Here is a 27368-nt window from a genome sequence, read left to right on the forward strand (position 1 = left end):
GGCCGGATTTGAACTCAGGTACTTCTCCTGACTCCAGGGCCGGTGCTCTATCCACTGCGCCACCTAGCTGCCCCTGTCCCTTGGTTTTATCATCTGGAAAATAGGGAGGGGAAGATTAGACTTACTGCCCTTTAAGATCCCTTCTAGCCAAATCATGCAAGGTCCTTTCATTGCTACTCTATGATCCCTCGAAAGCCATACACCAGCCACTTTCTTTCTCTGTGGTCCCAGTGAGACTAACCAAGTGCCTTTTCCTCTTTTCCTGCTCTGGCTTTCCCCCCCCCCCCCGGGGCTTGGACATAGGACGGAGTCAGTGGCTGAGAAGATGCTAACCAACTGGTTTACTTTCCTTCTCTACAAGTTCCTGAAGGTAAGGGGGGCAGGGATCAGGAGTATTTCGCAGGAGGCAAATAACCCTTCCCTAATATTCCTGCCTTGGTGCTTTGTCCTCTATACCCTCTCTAGTCACTGCCCCACTCACTCCAGCCCATCCATGTTTTCCAGCCCCATACCCACTGTGACCCAGCTCTCACCAGGAAAGGGACAGACCTGCTGACACAAAGGGGATCTACCCCTGAACGCCCCTGAGAAGAAAGCCCTCAGTGTTATAGCATTGCTTACAGGGTGTGTTATAACCTGTTAGTGTGCCATGAGTATCACTAGGTGTGCCCCAAATGATGTGAAACTTAGGGTTGCAATGCCAAGCACATGAATGACCCCTAGTGCACTGATTCAGGGAGGAGAAAATTTTAGAACTTTTCTAAAAATAGAAGAGAGAGACAGAAAAACAGTCATTCCCTCCTGGCTGCTTTCACACTTGGAGAGAACAGAATGGAAGTGGCTGAAAGGTCATGGCTGAATTCTAGGACCATATTCCCATTTTCAGCTAAGAGCAGCACTTCTAATGTTCTCCTTCCTTTTTTCCTCCTCTTCCTCCTCTTCCCTCCCCAAACCCCTCTCCTACTTCTCTCCCACCTCAATCCTAACACGGGGCTGATAAGGGCCATAAGCAGGTATAAAGAGGCAATATGTTGGCAGTAGATAAGCTAATGATGTGGCAGGGAGGTTGAGAACCACTTGGCTGCCAATTATTAACTTGTTTCCTCAGGGAAGTTGCACTACAGGGAAAGGCCTTGGGGTTGAGGACCCAGAAAGGGGGTGGAGAGATGACAAGGGAAGAGGGGAAGGGCATAAAGAAGAGAGAGGACCTTAGGGACAAGGGTGGGGAAGGGGGACAGGGAGCAGGTAGTGAAGGTACAAATGGGAACAGGTGAGGACTGAAAGGAGAAGGGATTACAAGACAGGAAAGGAGGTAGGAACAGGAGAAGCAGAGAACCCCAGTAGCAACATCTGCTTGACTGGAGGTGGGGAATCCTGCACAGTAGGCAGGTAGAGGATTCTAGGCCAAGCAGCTCCAGTGGTCACAACAACCTTCTCTTCCGTAGGAATGTGCGGGGGAACCCCTGTTCTCCTTATTCTGTGCCATCAAGCAGCAGATGGAGAAGGGTCCCATCGATGCCATCACTGGGGAAGCCCGATACTCCTTGAGCGAGGACAAGCTCATCAGGCAGCAGATTGACTACAAGACCTTGGTGAGTGTCTGCAGAAAGCTCCCCCGGTCCCTGGCCACCTAATGATGGTCGCCATTTGGTACTGCTAGATAGAGAGTGGGGTGGGTCAGCAGGGTCATAGCTAAAGGATCATGTATTTAGAGCTGGAAGGGACCTGAGAGATTATTAACTCTCGCTCTGTCAATTTACAGATGAAGAAACAGACCCAACGAGCTGTAATGACTTTTCCAAGGCTGCATGATTATTAAAGTGCAGGACTTGGAACTTGGACACAGATCCAAGAGGCAAACTGTAGGTGAAGAAGTCAGGGAAGTAACTAAGCAAAAAGCCCAACATGTCCCCAGGCCCACTGACTGTTTAAAGAGGAGGCGCGCAAGATTATTGCTCTAGTGGCTCCACCTCTAAGATGTAGAGGGAAAAGGGCGCTCAGCGACTATGTGGTCCAACTTTCTTATTTTACAGAGGAGGGAAAGCTCAGGGTGACACAGCTAGCTACTGTTTGAGGTCAAACTTGAATCCAGGTGTTCATAACTGCAAGTCCAGTAGTCTCTCCAGTCCATAATAGATCAATGGGAGTGGACACAATGGAAGAGTGGGAGTGGGTGTCATAAAAGGGAAGACACTGAGATGAGAACTGCGGTCTTAGGATTTGCAGTCTTACATTTCTGCCCATAACTCCCTGATCCCTTGTGTCAGACACAGAGGTGACTAGGGCTACAGACATGTGATGTGCTTTCTCTCTCTCTCTCTCTCTCTCTCTCTCTCTCTCTCTCTCTCTCTCTCTCTCTCTCTCTCTCTCTCCTTTTGGGGTCAATTTCCTAGGCATACCTACTAGGACATTTTTTTCAGGAGGAGGATAACTGTAATTTAGTTTATCTTCTGCTCCTGAACATTCATAGACCAAGTCATCACCATCTCTGTGTATAGGGAGAAGAAGAAGGAAGAACCAAAAAAAAAAAAAAAAAAGAGAGAGAGAGAGAGAGAGAGAGAGAGAGAGAGAGAGAGAGAGAGAGAGAGAGAGTGAGACTAAATAAAGAAGAGAGGAAGAAATAACCCTTAGGGGAAGAAGAGAGAGGAGAGGAGACTGTTAAATAAATAAAAAGAAAGGAAAGTGAAGAAAAGCAGAAGGCAGAGGATTAGCCTAACAAACACCCCCCCAGCCCCCACCCCCTTTTAAGGTTCGTTCCATTGCTCTCTTTCTCAGGCGATCTTGCCAAGCAGTCCCCAAAGTGTAAGCTCACAGTCCCCAAGGTGGGCTGGGGAGACAGTAACAGCTAGCCCTAAACAAAGCCCCTCTCTTCTCGATGGGAATGATTTGATGCTAATCAGCTTTTCCCACCCCCATCTTCAGAGAGCCCCATGAATCCCGATAGGCATCTTAACAGATTTACAGGGATTGGCTTGGCTGATGAGGATTCAAAGCAGCAGCATGTGAATAAGGCCACTGCTTCCTGCAGTCACTGTCTGCTAAAGAAGAGACTTTAGAAGCTCCTATTTAAAAAGGGGTGGGGGAAACCTTCCAAAAATAGAGACCTGAATAGATTTCTTAATGAGACAGAACTACTGTTTAAGTGTGTCTCCTGTCTGTTCTTGTGTTCTCTCGCTCTCTCTCTCTCTCTCTCTCTCTCTCTCTCTCTCTCACTCTGTCTCTCTTTCTCCCCTTCTCCCTCCCTCCCCCCTTACACCCCCCCATCAGATCAATGTTGAATCCAATGAAATAAGTTATATTTATGTTTTGTCCCTAAATGGCACTACATTTTATTTCTGGAGAAAGACCTTTGTTAGAATATCAAGTCCAATGTCAGTCTCTGTCACATAGAAAGGACATGAAAAATCTGAATATGTCAGGGAAGGACAATAAAGGACGGGGGTCACAGGAGCAGATATTTAGAGTTGGAAGGGACCCTAAAAGTCATCTCATTCAGCCCCCAGATTTCTACAGATAAGGAAACAGAACCCGGCACTCATCCGAGTTAAGTGACAATGGCAAAAGCCACTGGGTTCTCTGACTCCAAATTCAGCCTTCTTCCAACCAAACGATGAAGAAGGGTGAAGGTAATTGAAATGGAGCTGTCTGGAGAGAAGGGCAATTTAAGTTGGTGAGAGAAGATTCCAATGTATCAGGGGCGGGACTCAGTGGGATGCTCCTTCATCTCCAGTGAAGAGAGAGGAAACCTCTTTTGGATGGCATCAGAATGGATTGAGGAAAACCCTCCAGAATGAGGGGTTTAGATCCAAAGAAGATTGCAGTAGAATCTGGAGGTCAGGTATCCTCAGGTGGTTTGAAGATAGACTGCCCAAGACACAAGGTGTATAAAAAGGAGAAGGAGTCGCACACGTCTATCGACATCATTGCTTTCTAGGTCATTGCTTTATTTGCCAGTTGAGAGGATGGATCTTCAGTGGAAGAAAAGAAACAGATTAGAAGAGATCCTACTAGCACCATAGTTTCTAGGATTTTATAAATTAGGGATCTCATCTAGCCCCCGATGAACTGTTGTTAGAAAGGGATGCCTACCCGCTGGGCACTATGGCTGGAGTCAACAGCATGGTCTTTCTGACTGAGCAGATGGGTTGCTTAACATCCCTCTGGGACAGGACTCCTTAAGGAATGCCCACTGTGCCATCCAGAACCAAGGGACAGTTTTGATGTGTTTCTATATAGGGCAGAAGAGGGGGTAGGCTCCTGCTTCTAGGGTTCCATCCTCTCCCTTTAGTCAAGATCTCAGTGAGAGTTCATAATATTTCTGAAGTCAACAAAGAGTTGTTTTCCTCTCCACATTCTCTAATCTAGGTCTTGTGATCTGGATTTTGACAGCAGGCATGCCTGGAAGATAAGCAAGAGCACACAGAAATCAGGTTTCATTTAGATATAGGGTCCTAGAATCAGAGCTAGAAGAGCCTTGGGTAGGGCCTAACTAATCCAACTTCCCTCATTTTGCAAAGGAGGAAAGCGATGCTGAGGTCATTCATGTAGTAGGAGACAGAGCTAAGGATATGAACCCAAATCCTCTCCCTCGAAGAACAGTCTTGCAGCCCAGTGCTTCAAGTTTGAGAAAAGAGCTTGGAAATGTGGGAGGGGGGTGGATGTCCTAGAGGAGACATCATTTCTGGGTTTGAGGAGCCCTTGGCCTAAGCTATCAAAGTCATGCAGAATGAACTCATGGTCCTGAGCTCTTTCCCTCCTCATTTTCAGGATAAGGGGCTTGTTTTATGGTTTTTAAGAGGTTTCTCTGTGTGTGTGTGTGTGTGTGTGTGTGTGTGTGTGTGTGTGTGTTTTCCTCTTTCTTAATATAATCAGCATGTTACCACATGAGTTCAGTTCAATAGTCTGGTTACTAATGAAAGACAGACATCAAGGGATCAAGGTCTTAATTGCCACCACACGAGGGACTGTTGCTATTGTCTGGCTCTAAGGCCCAGATGTGGCTCTTGGGAAATAGATATTGGGGCTAGTGAAAGTTCAGAGAAGGTAAAGAAAGGGGGAAAAAGCTCAGGTGGCAGAGTCTGGAGAGTCAGTGGGATAGGCCGAAGGAAGCCAGGCCCCAAGGAGCAGCCTCCTGGGCCTTCTCTGGCATTTGCCGTGGCCTGGCCTGATTTCAGAGAGGCATTGGCTCTATGTATCTTAACCTCAGTCATCTCTGGCACAAGTAGGCTGCCAATAGTATAATTATTTCTGAGTTTCTGAGCAGGAAAACGGTAAGCATAGAAGCAGGGCGGGTGCAACCTGGTAACTGAGGAGAAAACAATCTGAAGGTTTGATCATTAGGGGTCTTTTTCATGTGCTCAAAGACTGGTTCCAAAGAGAGAAGTTGAGTCAGATAACAACCTGTATCCAAATATAAGACTAGTCATGAACAGATCCAGGAATAGAGCTCAGATAGTCTGATCCTGCATTTTTTAAAGGGCATCTTTTATTTTTAAAGAGTGTGCTAAGTACTTTATAGGTTGTTCACATGCTGATCAGACCAAAAAAAAAAAGGCGGGAGTGGGGGGAGCCAAAAAGCCCTAACAGAAGCTAAAGCCTGAGTAATCTTTTGAACAAAGAATGAAATTTCCTAATTTGTGTGAGGTCCTACTTATATGTTGTTTTTGTCGTCATTACTAAATGAAAGAGTCGTTTAGTTAGGAGTGGTGAATGATGAATATAGGCGTTCCCAAGTATGTTTTTGGGTATATGTGTGTCGGCATCTGGTGCTCCTTCTCCATATTCAACAAACTTAGATTTTAGTCTCAAATGGAAAAAGTCATGATTTTAATGAGGTTTGTCCTGGCAAGAAAATGGGCAGCCAGCTCAGTTAGTGAAGTTTTCAAAAGAAAGAGGGAGACAAAGTGAGAGAGAGAGATGGTGACAGAGGGATAAAAACAGAAACAAAGAGACTCATGGAGGGAGGGAGGAAGTGAAGGAAGGAGGGAAGGAGGAAGAGAGGGAGGGAGGGAGGAAGGAGGGAGGAAGGGAAAAAGGAAGGAGGGAGGAAAGAAGAAAGGAAGGAAGGAAGGATGGGAAGGAAGGAAGAAAGAAAGGAGGAAGAGAGGAAGAAAGGAAGGAGAGGAAGGGAGGGAGGGAGAGAGAAGAGGAGGGGAAGGGAAGGAAGGAGTGAGATAAAGGAGAGAAAAAGAATAAAAGGAAAGAAGCAAGGAAAACTCTCCTGTGAAATCACATATTCTTACTGTACCAGAGAAAAAAGAAGAGTGGGCTCAATAGGGAGAAGGGGAGGGGGACAAAAAAACCAAGGTGAAGCCTTTCCCTCACTTTCTACCCCTTCGTGGCTCCAAGAGCCTCTGAGGAAAGAGTACAGGGAAAGCAAGGCTCTTGTGTGAAGATGGGAGGAGCCTCACAGCAGGGTCTGTACCATCCTCTCCCCACCTCTGAGAAACACTCTTCCATACCTACTTTATGCCTCTTCTCACCCCAGGTCCTGAGCTGTGTCAATCCAGACAATGTCAATAGCCCTGAGATCCCGGTGAAGATCCTCAATTGTGACACCATAACCCAAGTCAAAGAGAAGATCCTGGATGCCATCTTCAAGAATGTGCCCTGTTCCCACAGGCCTAAAGCTGCTGATATGGATCTGGGTGAGTGAGCCATGGATCTGCCCCTCAGGGCAGGGTCCAGGAGAGATGACAAAATTGCCTTCTTCCTGCTGTCCCCCACAAAAGTATTTTAGGAGAGGTTTGATGATCTCCTCTTAGGAAAGCTGGAGATAGGAATCCTAACTTGGTTAGGAGGTTGGATCAAATGGCCATGATCAATAACAATCTTCTATGATCTTACAATGCATGGTGGGGAGCAGAAATGCTGATAGCCAAAGTATAGGAGCTCAGAGCTGAAGGATCCTTAGAGATCTGCTAGTCTAATCCCCTCATTTTACAGGACAGTGACAGAAGCAAGACTAGAGATGCCAGAAGTGAATTAGTTGTCACCCCAGACCAAGGATTCTTTTTTTTGTTTGTTTGTTTGTTTTGGTTTTTTGGTGTGAGGTAATTGGGGTTAAGTGACTTGCCCAGGGTCACACAGCTAGTAAGTGTCAAGTGTCTGAGGCCACACTTGAACTCAGGTCCTCCTGAATCCAGGGCCGGTGCTCTATCCACTGCTCCACCTAGCTGCCCCCCAGACCAGGGATTCTTAACCTTCTTTGTGTCATGGACCTCTTTGGAAGACTTGTGAAGCCTGTGGCACCCTTCTCAAAATAATGGTTTTAAATGCATAAAATATATAAGGTACAGGGGCAGTTAGATGGCTCAGTGGTGAAGCACTGGCCCTAGATTCAGGAGTACCTGAGTTCAGATCCAGCCTTGCTAGTTGTGTGACCCTGGGCAAGTCACTTGGCCCTCATTGCCCTGAAAAAAATATACACACACACAAAGGAAACCAGTTACATTAAAATGTTACCAAAATACTTTAAGAAAACCAAACTTCCCAGATGCTTTGTAATCTATGCATGGAGCCAGTCTGTGAACCACAGGTTCAGAGCCTCTGCCTTAAGGAGTCATGGGCCAAGAAGACTCGTCCCCACGTCCTGACCTGCTTTCCCCAAAAGTAACAGAGTTGGTGATTGATGGAGGTGGCAAGAGGGAAACAGCAGATATTGTGTGACAACCTCAACTGATACAAGTCTTCATTATCCCCATCATTTGTTGAGCATCTTCACCAGTAGGATTGAAAGAGACAAGGAATGATGGAAGGCAAGAAGGGCAGTAAAGGAGTTAGGTAGCAGACAGAGTGGATAATGTGCCAGAGACAGAATTATGAAAACTGAACTCAAATTCTTTCTCTGGTACCATGTGACCATGAGCAAATCACTTAGCCTTTGTAAATATCAGTTTCCCCCTCTGTAAAATGGAGATAAGTCTTGTAGTAACTACCTCATGGGTTGTTAAGAGGCTCCAGTGAAGTAAGGTATGGAAAGTGTTATATAAACTTTAAAGGCCTCTATAAATGCCAGCTATTATTAGATTGATGTTTTCCAAATGATGGCTCTGGGCCAATCTGTGGTCCTAACCATTGTCCCTTTCCATGCTCCCACCTTTTCCTCCCTCCCCTTAGTTTTATCTCTGCCAACTCTGCTGAATACCTGAAGCATCTGGGTCAATGAGAATGGACAAGAGAAAAAAATGAGCAATGGCAACTTTCAGAGAAACAAGACTTAGATTTCACTTGAAGTGTGTGTCTATGAATAGATTGCATAGCCTACATAAGCATAGGTACATGATGTGCAAATAATATAAAGATGTGGTCCTCCCGAGTTTCCATGCAGCAGGATGGCGTGTCCCCAAGGGAAATACCAGTGAGATTCCTGGTATAGATGAGCATCAGCCTTGATGCTTATCTTAGGTGAGAGGCATCAAGGAGGGGCAAAGAAGATTGATGCTGGCAAAGAAATCATAGAAACAAGAAGATAGATCCCCAAGAGTTTAAGCATGCTTCAGCTAAGCTATGTAGTTCAAATGAGTAATTATGCTCTGGGAGTCAGAAGACTTGGATTCAAATCCTGCCTTGAGTGTTAACTAGCTGAGCAACCTTAGGCAAATCATTCCACATCTCTGAGAGTTGATTTTTTTCCATTTGCAAAATGGGGATAAACAACTACTTTGCTCTGCCTACTTTATTAAGGTGTTACGGGACAACAAACCAGATAATAAATAGGAAGGTGTTTTTGAGAAGCTGCAGAGCTCTATACAAATGAAATATATTATTGATATTATTTTCTAAGACCATATAGTAAGTTTAAAGTGGAAGGGAGCCTTTGATATAATGTGAGGCATCACTCATGAGGCAGCAATGACATGGTAAATAGAGTGCTAGCCCTGGACTCAGGAAGACTTGAATTCACACCTGGCCTTTGATGCTTACCTTGGACAAGTCACTTAACATCTTTCTCAGTTTCCTCAACCATAGAACAAAGATAATAACAGCACCTACCTCCCAGAATTTTTGCAAGGATCAAATGCAATAATATTTGTAAAAGCACTTAGCACGGTGCTTGGCACATAGGAGGTGCTTAATAAATGCCTCTTTCCTTCCTTTCTTCCGTCCTCTCTCATTTACCAATGAGAGTGGTAAATAGACTTGGCCTTATCAGAGGTCAAATAGCCATTTCTTGGCAGAGGCAGTATTAAAACCCAGATCATCAAACTTTCAACCCCATTGTTCTTTTTTTGTTTGTTTGTTTTTGTGGGGGGGTTTTGTTGTTTGTTTGTTTTGTAGGGCAATGAGTGTTAAGTGACTTGCCCAGGGTAACACAACTGCTAAGTGTCAAGTGTCTGAGGTCAGATTTGAATTCAGGTCCTCCTGACTCCATGGCAAGTGCTTTATCCACTGCACCACCTAGCTGCCCCCCTCATTGTTCTTCTCATTATATCATGCTGCCCCCAAAATTCAGGGAAAGAGTTTGGGCCACCTTTTCAATATCTCATTCTTAATCCCCAAGGTTCAATGGATCAAATGAGATAGTATTTGTAAAGTGGTTACTTAGCATACACTTCCTGGCACAGAGGTACTATAGAAATGCTTATTCTCTTCCCCATACACTTCTCTCTTTTTGAACCTGACCTATGATTTCATTGACGCATGGAACTTCCAGGTAAAGAAACTCCCTCTAACCATGGAAATATACTTTCTCTGCAACTTATAATCTTAGAGAACTTCTTGAGACCCCTGAGCAGTAAAATGACACCCTGGGTCACATATCTGGTATGTGTTATAATAACAATAACTAGCATTTATATAACTTTAATTTTGCAAACTGCTTTAAGTATGTTATCCCTTTTGATTCTCACAACAACCCTATGAGATTGGTGCTATTGTTATCCCTGAATTGTAAAGACAACAGAGCAAGTGCAGAAGAGAGATCAGTAGAGGGTAGATGGAATGGAGAGAGTGGTGATATTGTCAATGTCCATTTCAGTGTAATGTCAATTCCTCTCCCATCATGCTCTAATTGGGGTGAGTTAACGAATACAAGTATCTGTGTTGGCCAAGCTCTTGCTGCTCCAAGACCCACATGAATGTGCACCCAAAATGAAGATATATGTGAGAATCCATGACCAGATCTGAATTGTGCTGACTGAGTTTACCCTCAATCTCCTTTCTTCCTTCTCCCTTACACTTGTTCCCTAGGGAAGGCCACTGAAAGCACAATCAAATACATGACAAGCAACCATACAAAAATCAAGATTCTTAAGTCCTATTCCTTTTTCTTCCCATACTTGTGGAAACTGGAAAAGGGCCCTGTTTGAGATCTTATTTTCTCATCTGCAAAGGATAGATGGTAATGCTCCTAGATCAAAGGATAATATGATTTAAGAAAGGGATGTCTGCATAATTCAGGTATATTTTGAAATGTTTATTTTATTTCAACTAATAAGCATTGATTTCTTCTCTTTCCCATCTCCTTTCCTCATAGGAAAAAGAAAAGCTAAGTCCTTGTAACAAATATACATAAGTAAAACAACTTCCAAAATTTTTGTTGTTGTTCAGTCATGTCCAACTCTTCATGACCCCATTTGGGGTTTTCTTGGCAAAGATACTGGAAAGGTTTGTCATTTCCTTCTTCACCTCATTTTACAGATGAGGAAACTGAGGCAAATGGTTAAGGAACTTGCCCAGAGTTACACAGCTAGTGTCTGAGACCATATTTGAACTCATGTCTTCCTGACTCCAGGTTCAGGTACTCTATCTAATACACCACCCACTTCCCACACTGGCCATGTTTGAAAAAGTATATATATTTCATTTTCTGTTCCTCGCTTCTCTATCAGGCAGTGACCTCTCTCATTTTGCAAATGAAGAAACTGAGTCCCAGACAGATAAGCAATTTGCCTAGGCTCAAACCAGTAGCATTTCTTGCTACATCAAGTTTTGGGATAGCTGTGTTAGAGTAGTCATTGATGCTATTCATAGCCCTGGTTCCCAAAGGAAATATTACTCTACTGTTAAATGATACCAGTCACACATAAATTCATTAGCAAAAGCATTTAATTAAGACACAAAATAACATCAATAACAAGGAACATAAATAATGCTGCCAATCCTGTGTCTACTTAGCTCTACCTTTTAAACCTCCTCCTTCTGGACCCCACCATGGTAAGGGAATCACATATAATCCAAACTTTGTGGGAAACATATTCCAGAGAATTTCTCCTAATAAGTAAAACTCTCTCCCAAGCATTTTGAGAAATGAAGTCCTTAGATCAAGGTCAACTTGATCTTGTCTACTCCACAAAGAGAGTTTGGGGCAAAGCTAGGACTAGAACACAGGTTTCCTGACTCCCTGCTTCCCTTCTTTCCATTATACATCTTCCACACTGAGCCAGAATGTTAAGGATAAGCAATGGGCTACTCTGGGTTTCTTAAGAAGGAGACCAACTGGAAGTTTAGAAGGAAAATCTTTGCATGGGGAAATCCCTGATTTTTTCTTTGAAATACTCTTCTCCATACTAGAGAAAGACCACAATGGTGAAGGCCAATGGAAACAACATTATATTTGTAATCAGAGGACTGCAAGATCCCTCTTCTCTCACTGATTACCTCTGACATTGGGCAAGCCATCAGATCATAGATGTCTAAGTTAGAATGAGACGTCAGTGGCCATTTGTACACTTCCCTCACTTTACAAATGAGGAAACTGAGGCTCAGAAGATTAAGTGATTAGCCCAAGATCACACAATAAGATAACTCAGAGGTGGGATTCGAACCTAGTACTTCCTACTCTAGAGCTCTTTTCATTCTACCTAGAAGCCATATATCTATACCACTTAATTTCTCTGAGCCTCAGTAAAATACTTGGACCAGATGCCCTTTATGATCCCTTTTAATTTTAAATCTGTGATATGATCCCATGACCTGTATTCAACCCCCAACTCTGCTACTCATGAGCTTGGACAAGTCACTGTAGTTTCTTCATGTGAAAAATAAGGGCTCTGAATCCTCTGATCCTGTGAGGAAAGGTAGCTAAGAAAGCGGTAGGTATGACAATCAATCAAGTACTTGTCCAGCCTTGCACTTGTGAGGATGCAAATCTCCTGAGCCACATTAGTTTGTGCTTAACATACAAACCTTTCTGGAAATAGCACAGGGGAGATGTTTCCTGGACATTTTGGTCCAAGCTAGTCACAAGAGAACTAAAATACACTCAGTCCTCTCAGGAGAGATCATTTTGTGGTTAGCACAGATTGTTTCTCCACAGCCCAGCTGAGATTTTTTTTCTAGGCTGGGCTTTCTCCCAACCCCACCCGGCAATACCTTAGGGACAAAGGAGAGGAGGAAGAGAGAGGCTATTCATTTTATTTATTTATTAAGCTTTGGAAAGTTGTTCCTGATTAAAAAGCCTAGGTGCACAACCTGACAAAGCAGATTGCTAATGAAAAAATGTCAGGTGTCCTCTCTTAAACTATCTAGAAGGGAGAAAGCAGCATCTTTAGGGAGAGTAGCTTCTTCCCGATGCTACCTCAGGGTGGGCCAGCCAGGCTTGAGAGCTATAAGAGAATCATCAGTAGATACCCTGCTCTTGATGTTCTATTGGCTTATTTTGATTTGGCAGTTCCTTTGTGGAGAAAGCATCACTATATCCTCCCTCCTTCCAGCTGGCCTGACAATGTTGATTTGTATCCCAGTTATCACCACAAGAAGCTCTCCTTGCTTGTTTAGGGAAAGGTTGAGTAACCTGTTCCTGTATGTTGCTGGAGAAAAATCCATCAGTAAGCCTGGCACATAGTAGGTGCTTCATAAGTATTGATTGATTGATCATACATAGTAGGGGCTTAATAAATGGTGAATGAATGAACTTGGGAATATCAGAGCCCAATAATATGTGTAACAAAGGAAGGGGGTTGAGGAATGGAGGAGAAAAGGAGTTGGACTTAATATACAGATAGCCTCATCCTTGTGAAACTTCACCCTTCTCTACTCTTGACATATACAGGATGTTCCAAAAGTCTTAATGCCTTTAAGCATCTACTTTTTTATAGCTTAAAACTACATTAAAGGGGCAGCTATGTGGCACAGTGGATAGAGCACCGGCCCTGGAGTCAGGAGTACCTGAGTTCAAATCCGGCCTCAGACACTTAACACTTACTAGCTGTGTGACCCTGGGCAAGTCACTTAACCCCAATTACCTCACCAAAAACAAATAAAAAGTAGATTAAAAAAATACATTAAAACTTTTGGAACACTCAAAAATGCCATCCTTGGAAGGGATTCTAACCACAATTAGGGCTGTCCAGAATTGGAATGGGCTTCCTTCAGAGGGAATGAGCCCCCCATCCCTGACGGACAGCAAGAGAAAACTAGCCGACCACTTAGTGGGATCTGCACCTGCTACATTTCTGAGGTTCCTGCCAATCATCAGATTCCTTAATTGATTGGTCAACTCCCTCCCTGCCTAACCATGAGTATGTCTTGCTGAGAGTAATTTCCCATCTCTCTGTTGAAGCACAGGTTAGAGCTGTTCCAACAAACCTGATCTTCCTGCCAAGCATGAGAAAGCGGTCCTATTAACAACTCCCATTTGTATTGTCCTTTATGTTTTTTCTCACAATAATCATGTGAAGCAGGCAGTGTATTGTTATCCTCATTATTCAGAGAAGGAAACTGAGGCTCAGAATTTAAATGGCTCACACAGGTGAGCCACTTGTCTGTTGGTAAGGGGGGACAGCCTCCCACTCTTGTTGTGAAAGCTGGGGGGAGGAGGTGGCTTGTCTCTGACACAGCCACACCTCCCACTACGCCCCTTCCTCTACTGAGCAAGCTCTCAGACTCTTCCCTTCTGATCCAGGCATCAGCCCCTCAGGACTCCCAGCTACCCAAAGCAATAGCTGCTTGGGCACCATTAAAAAAATTCTCCCCTAACCCCTGTTCCTCATGTCATCTCTTGGCCATTACAGGTGCCCTTCAGAACAATGACCTGTAAGAGTCTCACCTCTTCTTGTCTTTTCAATTTGGGTGGGGCAAAGTGGGTCACAGGATGAACAGGCATAGATGTATTGTGGTCTGTATTGCAAATATCATCGCATCGTTGTTGCCCCCAAATCTGCCCCCCTTCCAGACTTCCCTATTAGCATTGAGATACCATCAGCCTCCTGGTCTCCCAGATTCCCAACCTCAGTGTTAGCCTCATCTCCTTACTCTCCCTCACCCCATGTATCAGCCCAATCTTAAAGTTTCTACATCCACCACCTCTCTCATATATTTGATCACTTACACATTATATGCACCATCATACATACAGTCACTACCCCTGTTCTGGACCACACTGCCTCTCACCTGGATAATTGCAATAACATTCTTTGGTTTCACTCCTTCCAATGGCGATTTTCCTAAAGCACAAGTGATTTTTTTTAAAAGCACAAGTTTGACCATGTAATTTCCCTGCTCAATAACTCTACTGGCTCCCCATTGATTTTAGGATCAAATATTATTTCACCTTTAAGGCAACTAGGTGGCACAGGAGATAGAGCTTAGAGTCAAGAAGACTCATCTTGAGTTCAAATCTGGCCTCTGATACTTAGCTCTGTGACCTTGGGCAAATCATTTAACCCTGTTTGCCTCAGTTTCCTCACTTATAAATTGTGCTGGAGAAGGAAATGGCAAACCAGTCCAGTGACTTTGCCAAGAAAACCCCAAATGGGGCCACAGATTCAGACATGACCGAGGCGACTAAACAATGATGGGTTCACCTTTATCTCATCCTTTTAAATTCCTATTTTTGTGTAAATTTTACAAAGTATACAATTATTATATGTGTATATAATTTGTAAATAAGTAGACATAAACATATTGGTGATGTGCTCAAAGTTCTTTTACTAACAGATGTGTTATTTTAAAAGTTTGGAGACCATTGCTTCAGGCATCTTCCTTATTAAGGTTTAAACCTTCAAGGGGCAGCTAAGTGGTGCAGTGGATAGATCACTGGCCCTGGACTCAGGAGGACCTGAGTTCAAATGTGGCCTCAGACACTTGACACTTACTAGCCGTGTGACCCTGGGCAAGTCACTCAACCCCAACTGCCTCACAAAAAACGGTTTAAACCTTGATCTTCAATTGGTAGACATTTGTAGACAGGGCTTCTAATTTCTGCCCCCTCCTTTATGCCCTCCTTCCACCAAAAGAAGGCATTGCACTGTAATGGAAAGAACATTAGTTCTAGCTATGTGACAATCAGCAAGTCATTTAGCCTCTCTGTGCCTCAGTTCCCTCATCTGTAAAAGGAGAGAATTGGACTCTACAGCTTCTGAGTTCCTTTTGAATTCTGTGTCTCTGCTCCTATGATCTTTCCCTCAGAGGTATGTACCTGAGACTTTCCTCTAGATAAATGGAGAAGGAATGTGCAGGTCTTAGAGAAAGTGGGTGAGTTGGCCAATACCACCAAAGCAGACAGTGGAAACAACAGTCATCCAGACCCTGCATCCTCTTCCTCCCTGCCACATCAGCATAGTTACAGCCTTTTAAAAAAAAATTCTTCAGCCTACTTTTTTTCCCCTCGGCTATATTTGTGGCAATGACCTCGAGAGACTCCTCAAATTCAATGCAAATGCTTTATCAATAGCCCCGGGAACTTCCTTCTCTGTCTTGCAGCTGAAGTCCTGCTGAAAGGATATATTTTTTAAAATAAGTAATTCTTGTATGCAATAAAAAGATACACTATCTTCTGAGTGAAATATAAAGAGTTCACAGCAGCTGTCTCCCCAGTTTGCATTTACCACTGCTCCTGATGGGGAGAACAGATAAAGATAATGGGATTTTTTTTTAATTTCACCTCTCTCTCTCCCTGGAAGGTGGAAGTGTAACAAATTGGATTGTGAGTGTCTGTCCTTTGTGCTTGGAGCCAGGAGCGGGGCGCCAGGAGGCTGGGCAGCCAGTAGCAGCAGAGGCCAAAGCTAGCAATTTTCATTTAGTGCCATGCATATGAATGCTGGGGTCACCTTCCCTCCTTTCCCACAGCAGCCCACCACGTTCCCTTTTAACTCTTCCTTGACCTAACACAGCGAGGTCTGGGACCCTTGCCAGGGGATGGGGAGGACAGGCACAGGCGTTGCTTATTAGTCTCTCTGTATGCAGTTATTCCCGAGTGGGATCACAACATGTCTGGCAGCTGCTCAACATTTTGAGAATATTTTATATCGATTGCACAGATATGACCTATATCAGATTGTGTACTGTCTCAGGTAAGGGGGAGGGAGGCGAGGAAGGGAGAGATAGAAAACTCAAAATTTTTTTTTAAAAAAGCAACAAATGGTAAAATTTCTTTTTACATATAATTGGGGAAAAATAAAATATTATTTTAAAAGAATGCTTTTGTTACCTTGTTTAAGGATTTTTTTTAAGAAAACAATTTAGATTTTTTTCAGTTTGAGAGAGATGGCCTGGTGTATTAGACAGAGAGCCAGCTTCAGAATCAGGAAGACCTGAATACACTCAACTTCTGAAAGAAACTGGTTGTGTGACCCTGAGCAAGTCACTTAACCAGTGTCTGGGGCAACCCTCCAAGAACCTAAATTCATAACAGATTCAGACCTTCATTTGAAGAGGGAGTTTCCCTACCTGGAGTTTACCATTAAAATCACAGGTATGTTTAAAAATAAATAAACTGTGGGGAACTCAGTTTCAAAATCGAATGACCCTATTTTGTTTCCAAGTAAAATTTAATGAAGTTTAGTCGAAAGTTTTCTTTAGACACTCAGGTTTGTGACTTTTTTCATCATCCAAAATAAATGGACCAATCACATTTCACCTCATGGGTTAATGTATAAGTCTGTCAGGAGTCAGGATGAGCTAGGGTCAAGTACTGATTCTGACTGATATATGACTTTGGGCTAGTCATTTAACTTCTTAGGGACTCGGAGCAATTCTCTTAGACAAGGCAATCTAGGGATTAGTACTCTGTTTCAATGGAGGGAAATTCCATAGAGAGAGTTCCTTATACTAGTAAAATGAGATATCCAGACTAATAGAGGGACAAACAGACAGAAGTCCCTACATTAGTGAAATGATAGTGAGAGGAGAGGGGGGGCAGGATATGAATCATATCCTCTTTTTCTGCTTACCTCTAATATTCTTGCTATTCATAACTTATGCCCCTTATAAGAGGGTACAATTTATTAGGTGGCCTCTACATTCCCTTATAGTTTTTTGATTCTACAAGACATATCATAAATGGGGTTCCTGACCTCTTCAGAATCACCCCCTCAGAAAGAAATTCATATGAGAACTTTTCTCTCCTCTTCCTTTTTTTGGCTTCCCCATCATCTTCATTAAAAAAATCTCTTACATAGGTCAGAATGGACTCTCCACACATAATTAAAGAGTACTTCTTAGAATGAGTAGGATTGGAGTAGTAGATTTCTAAAGCAATGAGAATGGAAGTTACTTGGGGGTGGGAAGGAAACTCTTATTCCCAAGGGCCAAGAAAAGCTTTTCCCCACTGGAAAAAGGGATGGGAGTAGCCTGCAGATCCAAGGAGGGGGTTGGGCATGATGCAGAGGATGGGCTAACACTTTGGCAGCTACTGGAGTAGATGTCATAAAGCATCTGGGCCAGCATTATTCTCAGGTTGTCACCTCTGGAGTGAGGATCAGAGATGGGTATAGGCATGAGATCTCAGCAGGCCCAGAGTTGTCCCCAAAAATTTTCAGAGAATCATAGATATAGAGCTGAAAGGCACATGGGAATCATGTAGTCAAAGCCCTTCACTCTACCAATGAGGAAACCAAGGCCCAGAGCTGAAGTGACTTGCCAGAGTTCATACGGGTGATCCATGTCAAAACCCAGAACCCTGGGTCAGAACCCAGGTGTTCTTACTCCAATGTTACTTCAATGTTCTTTCTATACTTCTATGTCCCCTTTTATCTGTCCTGGATGGTTAGCATCATCACCACCACCACCACCACCACCACAATAATAATAAGAAAAATTCACATCTACAAGAGTTTTAAAGTTTATAAAGTACTTTCTTCACAAGAGCCCCATGAAGCAGATAATGGGTCAGTGTCTTCATTTCACCTCAGAGAAGGTAAATATCTTTCCAAAAGTCATAGAGTCAGGATTCAAATCCAAACCTTATGACAAGATAGAAAGATAGAACATTTATCAGATGCTCAGTATGTGCCAGGCATTGATCAAAGTGCTGGGGATACAAATATAAGTAAGCAAGATGGTGCCTGCCCTCAAGGAACTTACATTCTAATGGGGAAGGATGATACAGAAAGGAGGAAGAAGGAGGCAGGAGGCATGGTGAGGAGAAAACTGAAGTGACATGGAGGACTGAATCTCAGCAAAAGAAGGCAAAAACTCAAGCAGCAGAGCTAGGGACCCAGGAGTAGACTCCAAGCCTTCAGCTCCTTTCCCAGTACATCAGATGCAGATTCTGCTGCCTGATAAAGGGAGGCCATCTCAGATAACCTGTAGAGAGAGCTTCAGGGGAGGTCACCCTGATTTCCTAATAATTGATGCCTTGGGTCATCTCTTAGCTGATTGCCTCCATCCTACCTGTGCCCTGGCAGTATCTGCCAGGCTATCACAACAGCATCCTTTAGGCCTTAGACAAAGCCCTTGAGGAATGACACTTTTACTGGATGACATTGACCAAGCTGCCTCTCTGCCCCTGAGCAAATGCATCCAGGGGTTTCTTCCTTAGCTCACATTTTGGAGCCAGAGGAGGGGTTTCTATTTTAGCATTAGCAACAGAATCAAAGGGAGCTCATTTGGTAAAGGGAACACTGGACTGGGAATTGAGAGACCTGGGTTCTATTTATTATCATTACTGTTATGATAATTAAGCATATGTTGAACACCAACAACACACGGAGCATAAAATTAGACACAGTCCTTGCCTTAGGGCCCCATAAGGCTAATTAAACAGGCAACACACATGCAGAGAGAGAGAGAGAGAGAGAGAGAGAGAGAGAGAGAGAGAGAGGATGTGCTGTCCTTCAGAACAGAAGACAATACTGCTGACCCCTCATCACTCTGCCAGTCACTTTTCCAGTTTGCACTAAAGCTATCCACACTCTTCTTGTCACCTCCCATACATCCCTGCAACACATGTCCCATGATGCCCTTGACCTTCCTTCTGCAGCCATATGGCCCAGAGGTTGTCAGTGTTAATTCAGGGGAGTAAACAACAAAGTTTTTTCCCCCTGCTCTGTCAGGGAGCATAGGCTGGAGCATAATACCCAGGAAGATTTGGCCACAAGTCTGCTATAAAGCCATCATTAAGAATGTGGATTACTGGGAAAAGAGGTGGGGTAAGTCTGATAGCTGAAATGATGGACAGCTCCCAAGAATTCACTGATATTCACAGAGAAAGTGGCTACAAGTACAAGTCCCCTTTGGCAAGTTCCTATACCAATGAAATCATTGGTCTAGCTATCTAGACACTAGTAGGGAAACTCTCCCCAAACTTTCAAAAATCAGTAACTTGTCTGTCATCTATAGGCTTTGAGAGATGTCCACAGGTACTGAGAGTGACTCACCAGTGGCTCCACAATTAAAGCAAGACTTGAACTTAGGTCTTTTTAAAGTCCAAGTACAGCCCTCTCTCCCCTAGATCATATTGCTTCTCAGCTGCAAAATGCTAAATTTTAAATGCCATGCTAAAATCCCATGATGCTTTTCTTTGGGGCATCTCAAGGAGCATCACAAAGTGAAATGCCTGGAATAGCTGTGTGCATGTTATCAAACCCCAGGAGACTAGTGTGGGCTACCATCCCATGGTCTTTTGGACCGTAGGCTTAGAGTAAGAATAGAACCTCAGAGAACACCTTGCCCAATCCCCTCATTTTACAGATGAAGAAACTAAGGCACAGTGTAACGATTGGAATGATGCCACCTGCTGGAGACTTACTGTAGAAGAGTTCCGCCCATGAAGGGAAGGTCTTTGAGGGCAAGACCAGGAGTCTTTTCTTTGGCATGAGGAAGTGACGCGGGCGAGTGGGAGGAGGAAGGAAGAGACTGGCGCTCAGTCTCGCGCTCTTTCCTGGGGACGCTGGCGGAGAAGGGAGCTAAAAATGTGCTCTCCCTTTAATAGATAGAAATCTAGGCCTTTCTCTCTCTTTTTACCAAATTCTTGTTTTCCTTAATAAATGCTTAAAAGCCTAACTCTTGCTAAAGCTTATAATTTATTGGCGACCACTCATTAGATATTTTAGACAGACTAGCTAGAATTTTAACCCTTACAACAGAGAGGTTAACAGACTTGCCCAGAGTCATAGAGCTTATGTGGTGTTGGAGGTGGGATTTGACTTGGGTCCTTTGACTCCAAATCAAGAGTTATTTCTACTCCTCTCTGTGCTTTCCCCACTAAATTCCCTGTTGGAAACAGAACCCAAGTCAATATGACCCATAAGACTCACCTCAGCTGACCCGTCTCATGACTGCTGTCTGTGGCCACAGCTGATCACTGACTCATTCTACTCTGTCTCCTCACCGTCTGCTCTGGCCATTCTTCTTTTACTCCTATCTTGCTTGCTGCATCTCAACAGCTCCTTCTCATTTGAAGAAATGGGGAGATTAGTTACCCATTTCACCCACAGGATTTTATTATTTTTTTCAAACCAATGAGGACTAAGCCCCAGGGAATCTACATTCCCCATACTCAAGGAACATTTGCTGCCAGTGTTCCAGCTCTGGCTGGGTCCCATGCTTCAGAATGTAGTTGCATATGGCATGAGTGTGCGGACAGGAGGAAATAATGTTTAGGAGAAGGAGCAGAGGAATAAGCATCAGACTTGACTCTGAAAAATAAGAAAAGCTTGGTTGTAGATGATTCATCCACTAGCTTTCTGTGCGACTTTGGACCAGTCATTTCACTCTCTGGACCTCTCTGTTTCCTCACCTATAAAATGAAGGAATTGAATCAAACCTCTCATGACCCCTTCATAAACATTCAATAACTCCACCCTTCCCTGCAGCTTGTCTCCCTTTCCCCAGTGGTAAAAGGGAAAGACTCATTCCTTTTTATGGGAAGAGAAAAATCCACCCAGGAGAGAGCCAATGAGAGAGCTTTGACCTACTTAGAAGGGAAATACTAGGTGGTGTTATTGAGTACTTCAGATAATTGTCCTGTGTGAGAGTCTGTGGCCAGTGAGTTTCACTGGTTAGAATACCTCATATACCAAGGTTATTGGTTTGATTCTCTTACCAAGTAATTTCAGTAGGCTCTGTTTCACAGGCTGCACTTCTAATTCCACCAATCTGTCTGTGGGCCATGGGTCACAAGGACTAGGAGGGCGAAGAATTTCAGTGTAAATCCATCCCCAATACGAGAGGGGGAAAATCAAGTCACATTCTTTGAACTACAACACTATTTTAATGTACAAAAGTTATCTCATCATTCTGTTATAACCCTTTGAAGAATTATGTACCCCATTTTTTCTTTCAGACTAGAAACTGGATGCATTTGAATGACTCCTATTTACTTGCCTAGAATCTTAACACCACCATCAGGATTAGAATTCAGTGCCCCAAAATCGCTATACATGGCTGCTTAGTCCACCAAGCCATATGGACTCCCTCCGGGTCCTGCTGAGATTTTCTGTCATTACATTGATCAGACAGAGAAGGGGCAGTTGCCCACCTAGAGGGAGTTCCCCCTTTGCCTGGCACTTTCTCTATCTAAATACAGCCAGCCCTGTTACCATTTTAATGGAAGGTAATGAGCTTCCAACAGTGTTGGGTTCCAGCCATGAAACAGCACTGTGATATTCTCATCATCTCAGGCCACTGAATAGAGAGCAGCAGAGACTTAGGCCATGGTTCCTCCCATGGACAAGTGCCAAAGTCACTTCTCAGGGTCCTGGGCATATGTTCCAGAATCCTTTGGGTTTTCACCACACTGTCTTGATAGGAAGCCTTTGGACTCTGGAATTCTTCTCTGCCCCAGACATTATTGAATCAAAAAATTGTAGCACGTTAGATTTGGGAAGGGTCTTGGACAAAGATGTCAAACTCATGGGCCGCAAGACACCAGAGTGCTGGGAACCCAATTAAAGTGTAATTGGGAAATGTTTAACAAAATAAATAAAATGTAGATAATGTTAATTTACATGTCAAACCAATATGTGGCCACAGGAACCCATTTCTATTTGAGTGTGACCTCACTGTTCTTAGAGGTCATAGAAGGACCTCAGAGGTCATCTGTTCTATCTCTTCATTATACAGACGAGAAAAGGAAGATACAAAGAAGTGACATGAGTCTTGCAATGAGTAAGTGACATAGCTAGGAGTAGGACCCAGATTTCCCATGCTCTATACTGCAATACCTCTTCAAATTCTGGACACATTCATGTCTTTTCAAGCAAGTGAGGGGACCAAAAGAATAGATTTTTCTTTTCTAATATACCATGCCATCTGTGGTGGTTCACCAATATCAAATGAGGGATTCTGGGGGTAAGACTGCCATCCTCACTAGAGCCCCAGCTGCCCTTGCTGTAACCTTCACAGCCAACTTGAGGTTAGTTGCTCCTTCCTATCATTAGTTAGTGTTGTTTTTTTTAAGGGATTGCCTCAGGGTAGCCAATTCTCCTCCTTTTCCCTATCATACCAACTGACCTGAAGCCCTAATGACCGCAATCAATTCCAACAGCTTTACCATCCGCAAGGCTAAGTGATGAGTGGTCCCTAAAGGCCTATCAAGGCTTCTTATCTGGTCCATTGAGCATGGATGTCATCTTTACATTTTCATTATTATGGCCACCACTGATTTCAAAAATGAATGGCAAAAAGGCCATTCACAGAGAAGGGATTAAGGGAGGGGGATGCAGGAAACCCAGATGCTAATTGCAGATATGTCATTGTTTTGCTTTGTGACTGTGGGAAAGTCATTTTCCTTCCTTTTGTGAGTTAACCAGTATATACAATGTGGATGACAGCCCTGGCTATTCTCCCTTAAATTCAGAATGAGTTTTGAGCTCCAACACACAAGCGTAGATTAAAAAATCAGTGAACAAGTCAATAAATATTTATTAAGTCCCAATTATGTACAAAATACTGTACGAAGCAATGGGAGACATACAAGGATGAATAAAATGTGATGAATGAATGAAAGAAATGTGATCTCACCCCTCAAGGAACTTGCACTTTAGTGATAGAGATACACAAATAATTAGAATACAAAAGAGAATATGGGAAATGCATAAAAGAGGGATGTGAAGATGCCAAGGAGGGAGAGAAATGACTTTTGATTGGGGTGATAGGGGAAGGTTTCATGGAGGCCAAGGTATTTGAGTTGAGCTTCAAAGGATGGGTAGGGAAAGGGGAGGGAGGTTCCAGGTATAATGAGAATTGTGAGCAAAGGCACTTTGAAAGTAGGCTTTTGAAGAACACAAGAGATGGAAAGAAAGGTCGATTGGAATCTGATTCTTGAGGACCTTGAATTCAAGGCTGTCCAGAATTGAGACTTTGTTCAGTTCAGACTTTACTTAGTAGTGAAGACTTTTGAGCACTGGAAGAAAATGATCAGATCTGTCCATAACGAAAATTAATCTAGCAAGTGATGTAAAATGAAGAGGAATATGAGACGAGACCAATTAAGAAACTATTGCAATGGTCTAGGCAAGAGGCAGGGAAGACCCAGATTAGTATAGTAGCAATGAGAATTCAGTTAAATTTAACTCAACAAGTATGGACTGTATTCACTATATGCAGAGATTTGTGAAAGACACTTTTAGATGAGATCCTGCCCTCACAGAATTTGTAATTTAGATGGGAGAATATTACCGTCACCATCACCACCATCTTGGCATTTGTATAGTGTTTTAAGGTTTACGAAATACTTTTAAAAATATTATTTCATTTGATCTTCATAACAACCCTGGAAGATAAATGCTATTATTTATTATCTCCATTTTAATGATAAAGTAGGGGCGGCTAGGTGGTGCAGTGGATAGAGCACCGGCCCTGGATTCAGGAGTACCTGAGTTCAAATCCAGCCTCAGACACTTGACACTTACTAGCTGTGTGACCCTGGGCAAGTCACTTAACCCCCGTTGCCCTTAAAAAAAAAATTTTTAAAAATGATAAAGTAGCTGAGGCTATGACTTTAAATGACTTGCTCAGCATCATAGCTAATAAATGCCTAAGGTCAAATTTGAATTCAGGTCTTCCTGACTCCAGGTCCAGTATTCTATCTACTATGTTCGTCTTCCTCTTCCTACCCCCCCCCACATATGTATATGTATGTATGTGTGTGTGTGTGTTGGTATATGTATCTACTTTATTCTTGAGTATTTGTATTTTTCAATAAATGCTAAAAATAAAAAATAAATTACTATTTTGAATTGCATGTAATAGAAAGTATTTATGTAATACTTTCAAAAATTTTTAAAAATATTTTCAAACTCACAAAGCACTTTCCTCACAAGTATATGTCATAGCACCAGTGTTATTATATTGAGTTTAGAGGTGAGGAAACTGAAGCTTAAGGAAGTTTTCTGACTTTCTTGGGCTCCCAGTGAGGATGTGAAAACTCTAGGAGTTTAAAGCCAAGTTTTCAGATTCTAATTCCAGCGACCTTTTCACAATAATACATTGCCTCTTTTCTATCTAGTCCCATTTTTATGGGATTGAATTGCCATGAGACAAAGTGCAAAGTAAATGTTCCCATATGACCTTTGGCAAGTTACTTAATTTTTCTGGCCCTCAGTTTCCTGGCTGAACTGTATGACCTCAGAGGTCCTTAAGAGTTCTAAATCTAGGATTTTAGGATTATTTTTTAGCCAGCTGTGATTTCATCAATGTAGGGAGTTCCTGGTGAAGAACTTCCTTTATCAATGTATATGAATATCTTCTCTACAACTGGTTATCCATTATCATTGTTCCACAATAATCTGATCATTTCATGCCAGTGCTATAAGGCCTGCATTGGCTCCACTTTGCCTATTAAATACAACCTCTACAACTGATTGAGCTTTCTATTATGGAGTTTCTTGCATTTGGGGTTCTCTAGAATCAGATCCCAATCTATTTTTCTGGCCATTTTGTCTCAGATTGCTGCCTGGACCACTGAGAGTTTAAATGACTTGCTCAGAGTCAATGTGTCAGAAATTAGACTTCATCCCAGGTCCTCCTAATTCAGGAAGGCCTATGGGCCACGTGTGACCTACAATACTTTTGATTGTAGCCCAAACCAGATTAAAATGCAGTTTCTGATTTTAATGTGGTAATGTGTTAGTAAGAATATATATATATATATATACACATAGATGCATGTACATATACATATATACACATATGTGTGTACACATACATGCATGTACACATACATGCATTGTGATTTTTTTCTAAGTTAATATGTAACCCACAGGGATTCTTATGTATGGTTTATTTGAGTTGGGTTGTGTCAAAATTTCCTTGGAAGTTACATATTGACTTAGAAAGAACATTAACCTTACCTATCTTTGGCAGCTAGGTGGTGCAGTAGATAGAGCACCAGGCCTAGAGTCAGACTCATCTTCCTGGATTCAAACCTGGCCTCAGATACTTAATAGCTTCGTGACCCTGGGCAAGTCACTTAACCCTGTGGGCAAGGGAAGGAAATGGTCAACCACTCCAGTATCTGTGCCAAGTAAACACCAAATGGGGTCAAGAAGAATGACTGACCAAATGTCCTATTGTATTTGTACTTATTTTATAAAGATTTTCCAATTACATCTTAATCTGGTGGTGTGTGGCCCATTACCATGTGTTTGACACCCCTGCTGTACACCGTGTACACCATATTGCCACTTTTCAGTCCAATGACATAAATTATTTTATGAGGGAAGATGAGGCACAGCTGCTTCATGGAAAGTGTATTGATTGGAGCCAATGACTGACCCTACATCGACTGACATCTTAGGGTCGTGTTGGCAGGGGAAGAAAGACACATGTGAAGGATTGTTATTATGGCATCTGGATCCCTAATGGAGACTGGAGAGAAATCTTGCCAAGAAGTGGGTGGTGCTGAACCCATTGAGAGTGTTCATCAGTAGCTTGGCTGATGTAATTGTACTTTTGGTATTCCTTTCCAGAAAGAATCCTGGCCTGGCCCAGTGAGGATACCTGGACTGGGACACCAACTTGGCTTTGTGACATTGAGTGAGCCCCTTCTACCCACTAGGACTCTTTTTCATCTCTATACAATGAGGGCATTCTACTAAATGGCAGTGTAGTCCAATAGGAGTATTGTTGGCTGTATTGGGAATCAAAGGAGCCGGGTTTGAATCTCAGCTATTAGCTAGCTGCCTGGGTGACTATGTATGTATGAGTCACTTCACTTCTCAGCTTTCCTTGGCCATCAGTCTCAATGGCCTCTGTGGTCCCTTTCAGCTCTAAATTCTATGTATGACCCTAAGACTTTGAGCCTGGGTGACTAGGAGAATGATAGTTTCATTAGCAGAAACAGGGGAGGTGGAGATGTCTGGTAGCCAGTTTGAAATACAAGTCTGGAGCTCTGGGCCAGGTAGTGCTTCTTAGGCATTGTCAACACAGAGGTAATGGAAGGCAGGGAGATGGTGGGACAGGATCCCTATAAATACCCCAAATGTGACAACTGTAGCCCAAGGCAGGGCAAAGTAGAATATCCACATTCCTGCTCTGACAATAGGGAAAATGAGGGGTGAATCAGGAAATGGATCCCTTGGGGCCTTGGGCTGAATCCATAACAGCACCAGGATTAATCACTTGAGTCATTATTTCCATTACCATAATGGAAGCACCTAGCTTCTTCCAAAGTACAAAAGTGACTTCATCTACTTAGGAATGGCATGGGAGCCTGTAGGTCTGGAAGCCACATTTCTCTGGCCATTTGACTGGAATGTATATTGTACTTGAATTTAAGAGGCTATTCTCTGTGTGTGTGTGTGTGTGCGCGCGCGTGCGCATACACACATGCACGCATGCTCTCCTGTGGGTTGTACCCATCTGGGTAGCACATGGATTTCCATGCACTTTCTGTCAGAGACTGGAATGCACATATCTATGTCTCCGAATGGACTCTACCTTATACGCTTACAGAAGTCTCTGACATATGGTTCATGGACACACTTGCGGTGTTACATGTGTGATTAATCAGTGTAGGTGTTTGTGCAATGTGACTGTGGGGATGCAGTTGTCAGCTCCATATCATAATAACATGCAGGGTTTCATACCTAACGGTAACAATTCTGACTCACTACCAGTAACACAGGCAGATGGAGCTTTCTTCCCAAGAGGCAGGATGAGTCATGTTGAGGTAGCCAAATTTCCCTCACTCAGTATCATCTGTGGCCAATGGCAACCCTGCTAGGGTTAGGCTATGGAATGAAACAGCTATAGTGTTGGCC

General features: G+C 43.1%; 1 protein-coding gene across 2 annotated transcripts in view; it reads left to right on the forward strand.

Annotated features, from left to right (window-relative positions):
* Positions 1 to 27368, forward strand: part of PLXNA4 (plexin A4) — a 699236-nt gene that overhangs the window by 638706 nt on the left and 33162 nt on the right. For both annotated transcript variants that reach the window (XM_043965884.1, XM_043965883.1), the window contains exons 23-25: positions 304 to 370; positions 1446 to 1592; positions 6488 to 6647. In XM_043965884.1, the coding sequence (XP_043821819.1) occupies positions 304 to 370; positions 1446 to 1592; positions 6488 to 6647 (374 nt within the window). The remainder of the gene's footprint in view (positions 1 to 303; positions 371 to 1445; positions 1593 to 6487; positions 6648 to 27368) is intronic.

The sequence above is a fragment of the Dromiciops gliroides genome, chromosome 5 (assembly GCF_019393635.1).
Source record: "Dromiciops gliroides isolate mDroGli1 chromosome 5, mDroGli1.pri, whole genome shotgun sequence".
NCBI classification, from domain to species: Eukaryota; Metazoa; Chordata; class Mammalia; order Microbiotheria; family Microbiotheriidae; genus Dromiciops; species Dromiciops gliroides.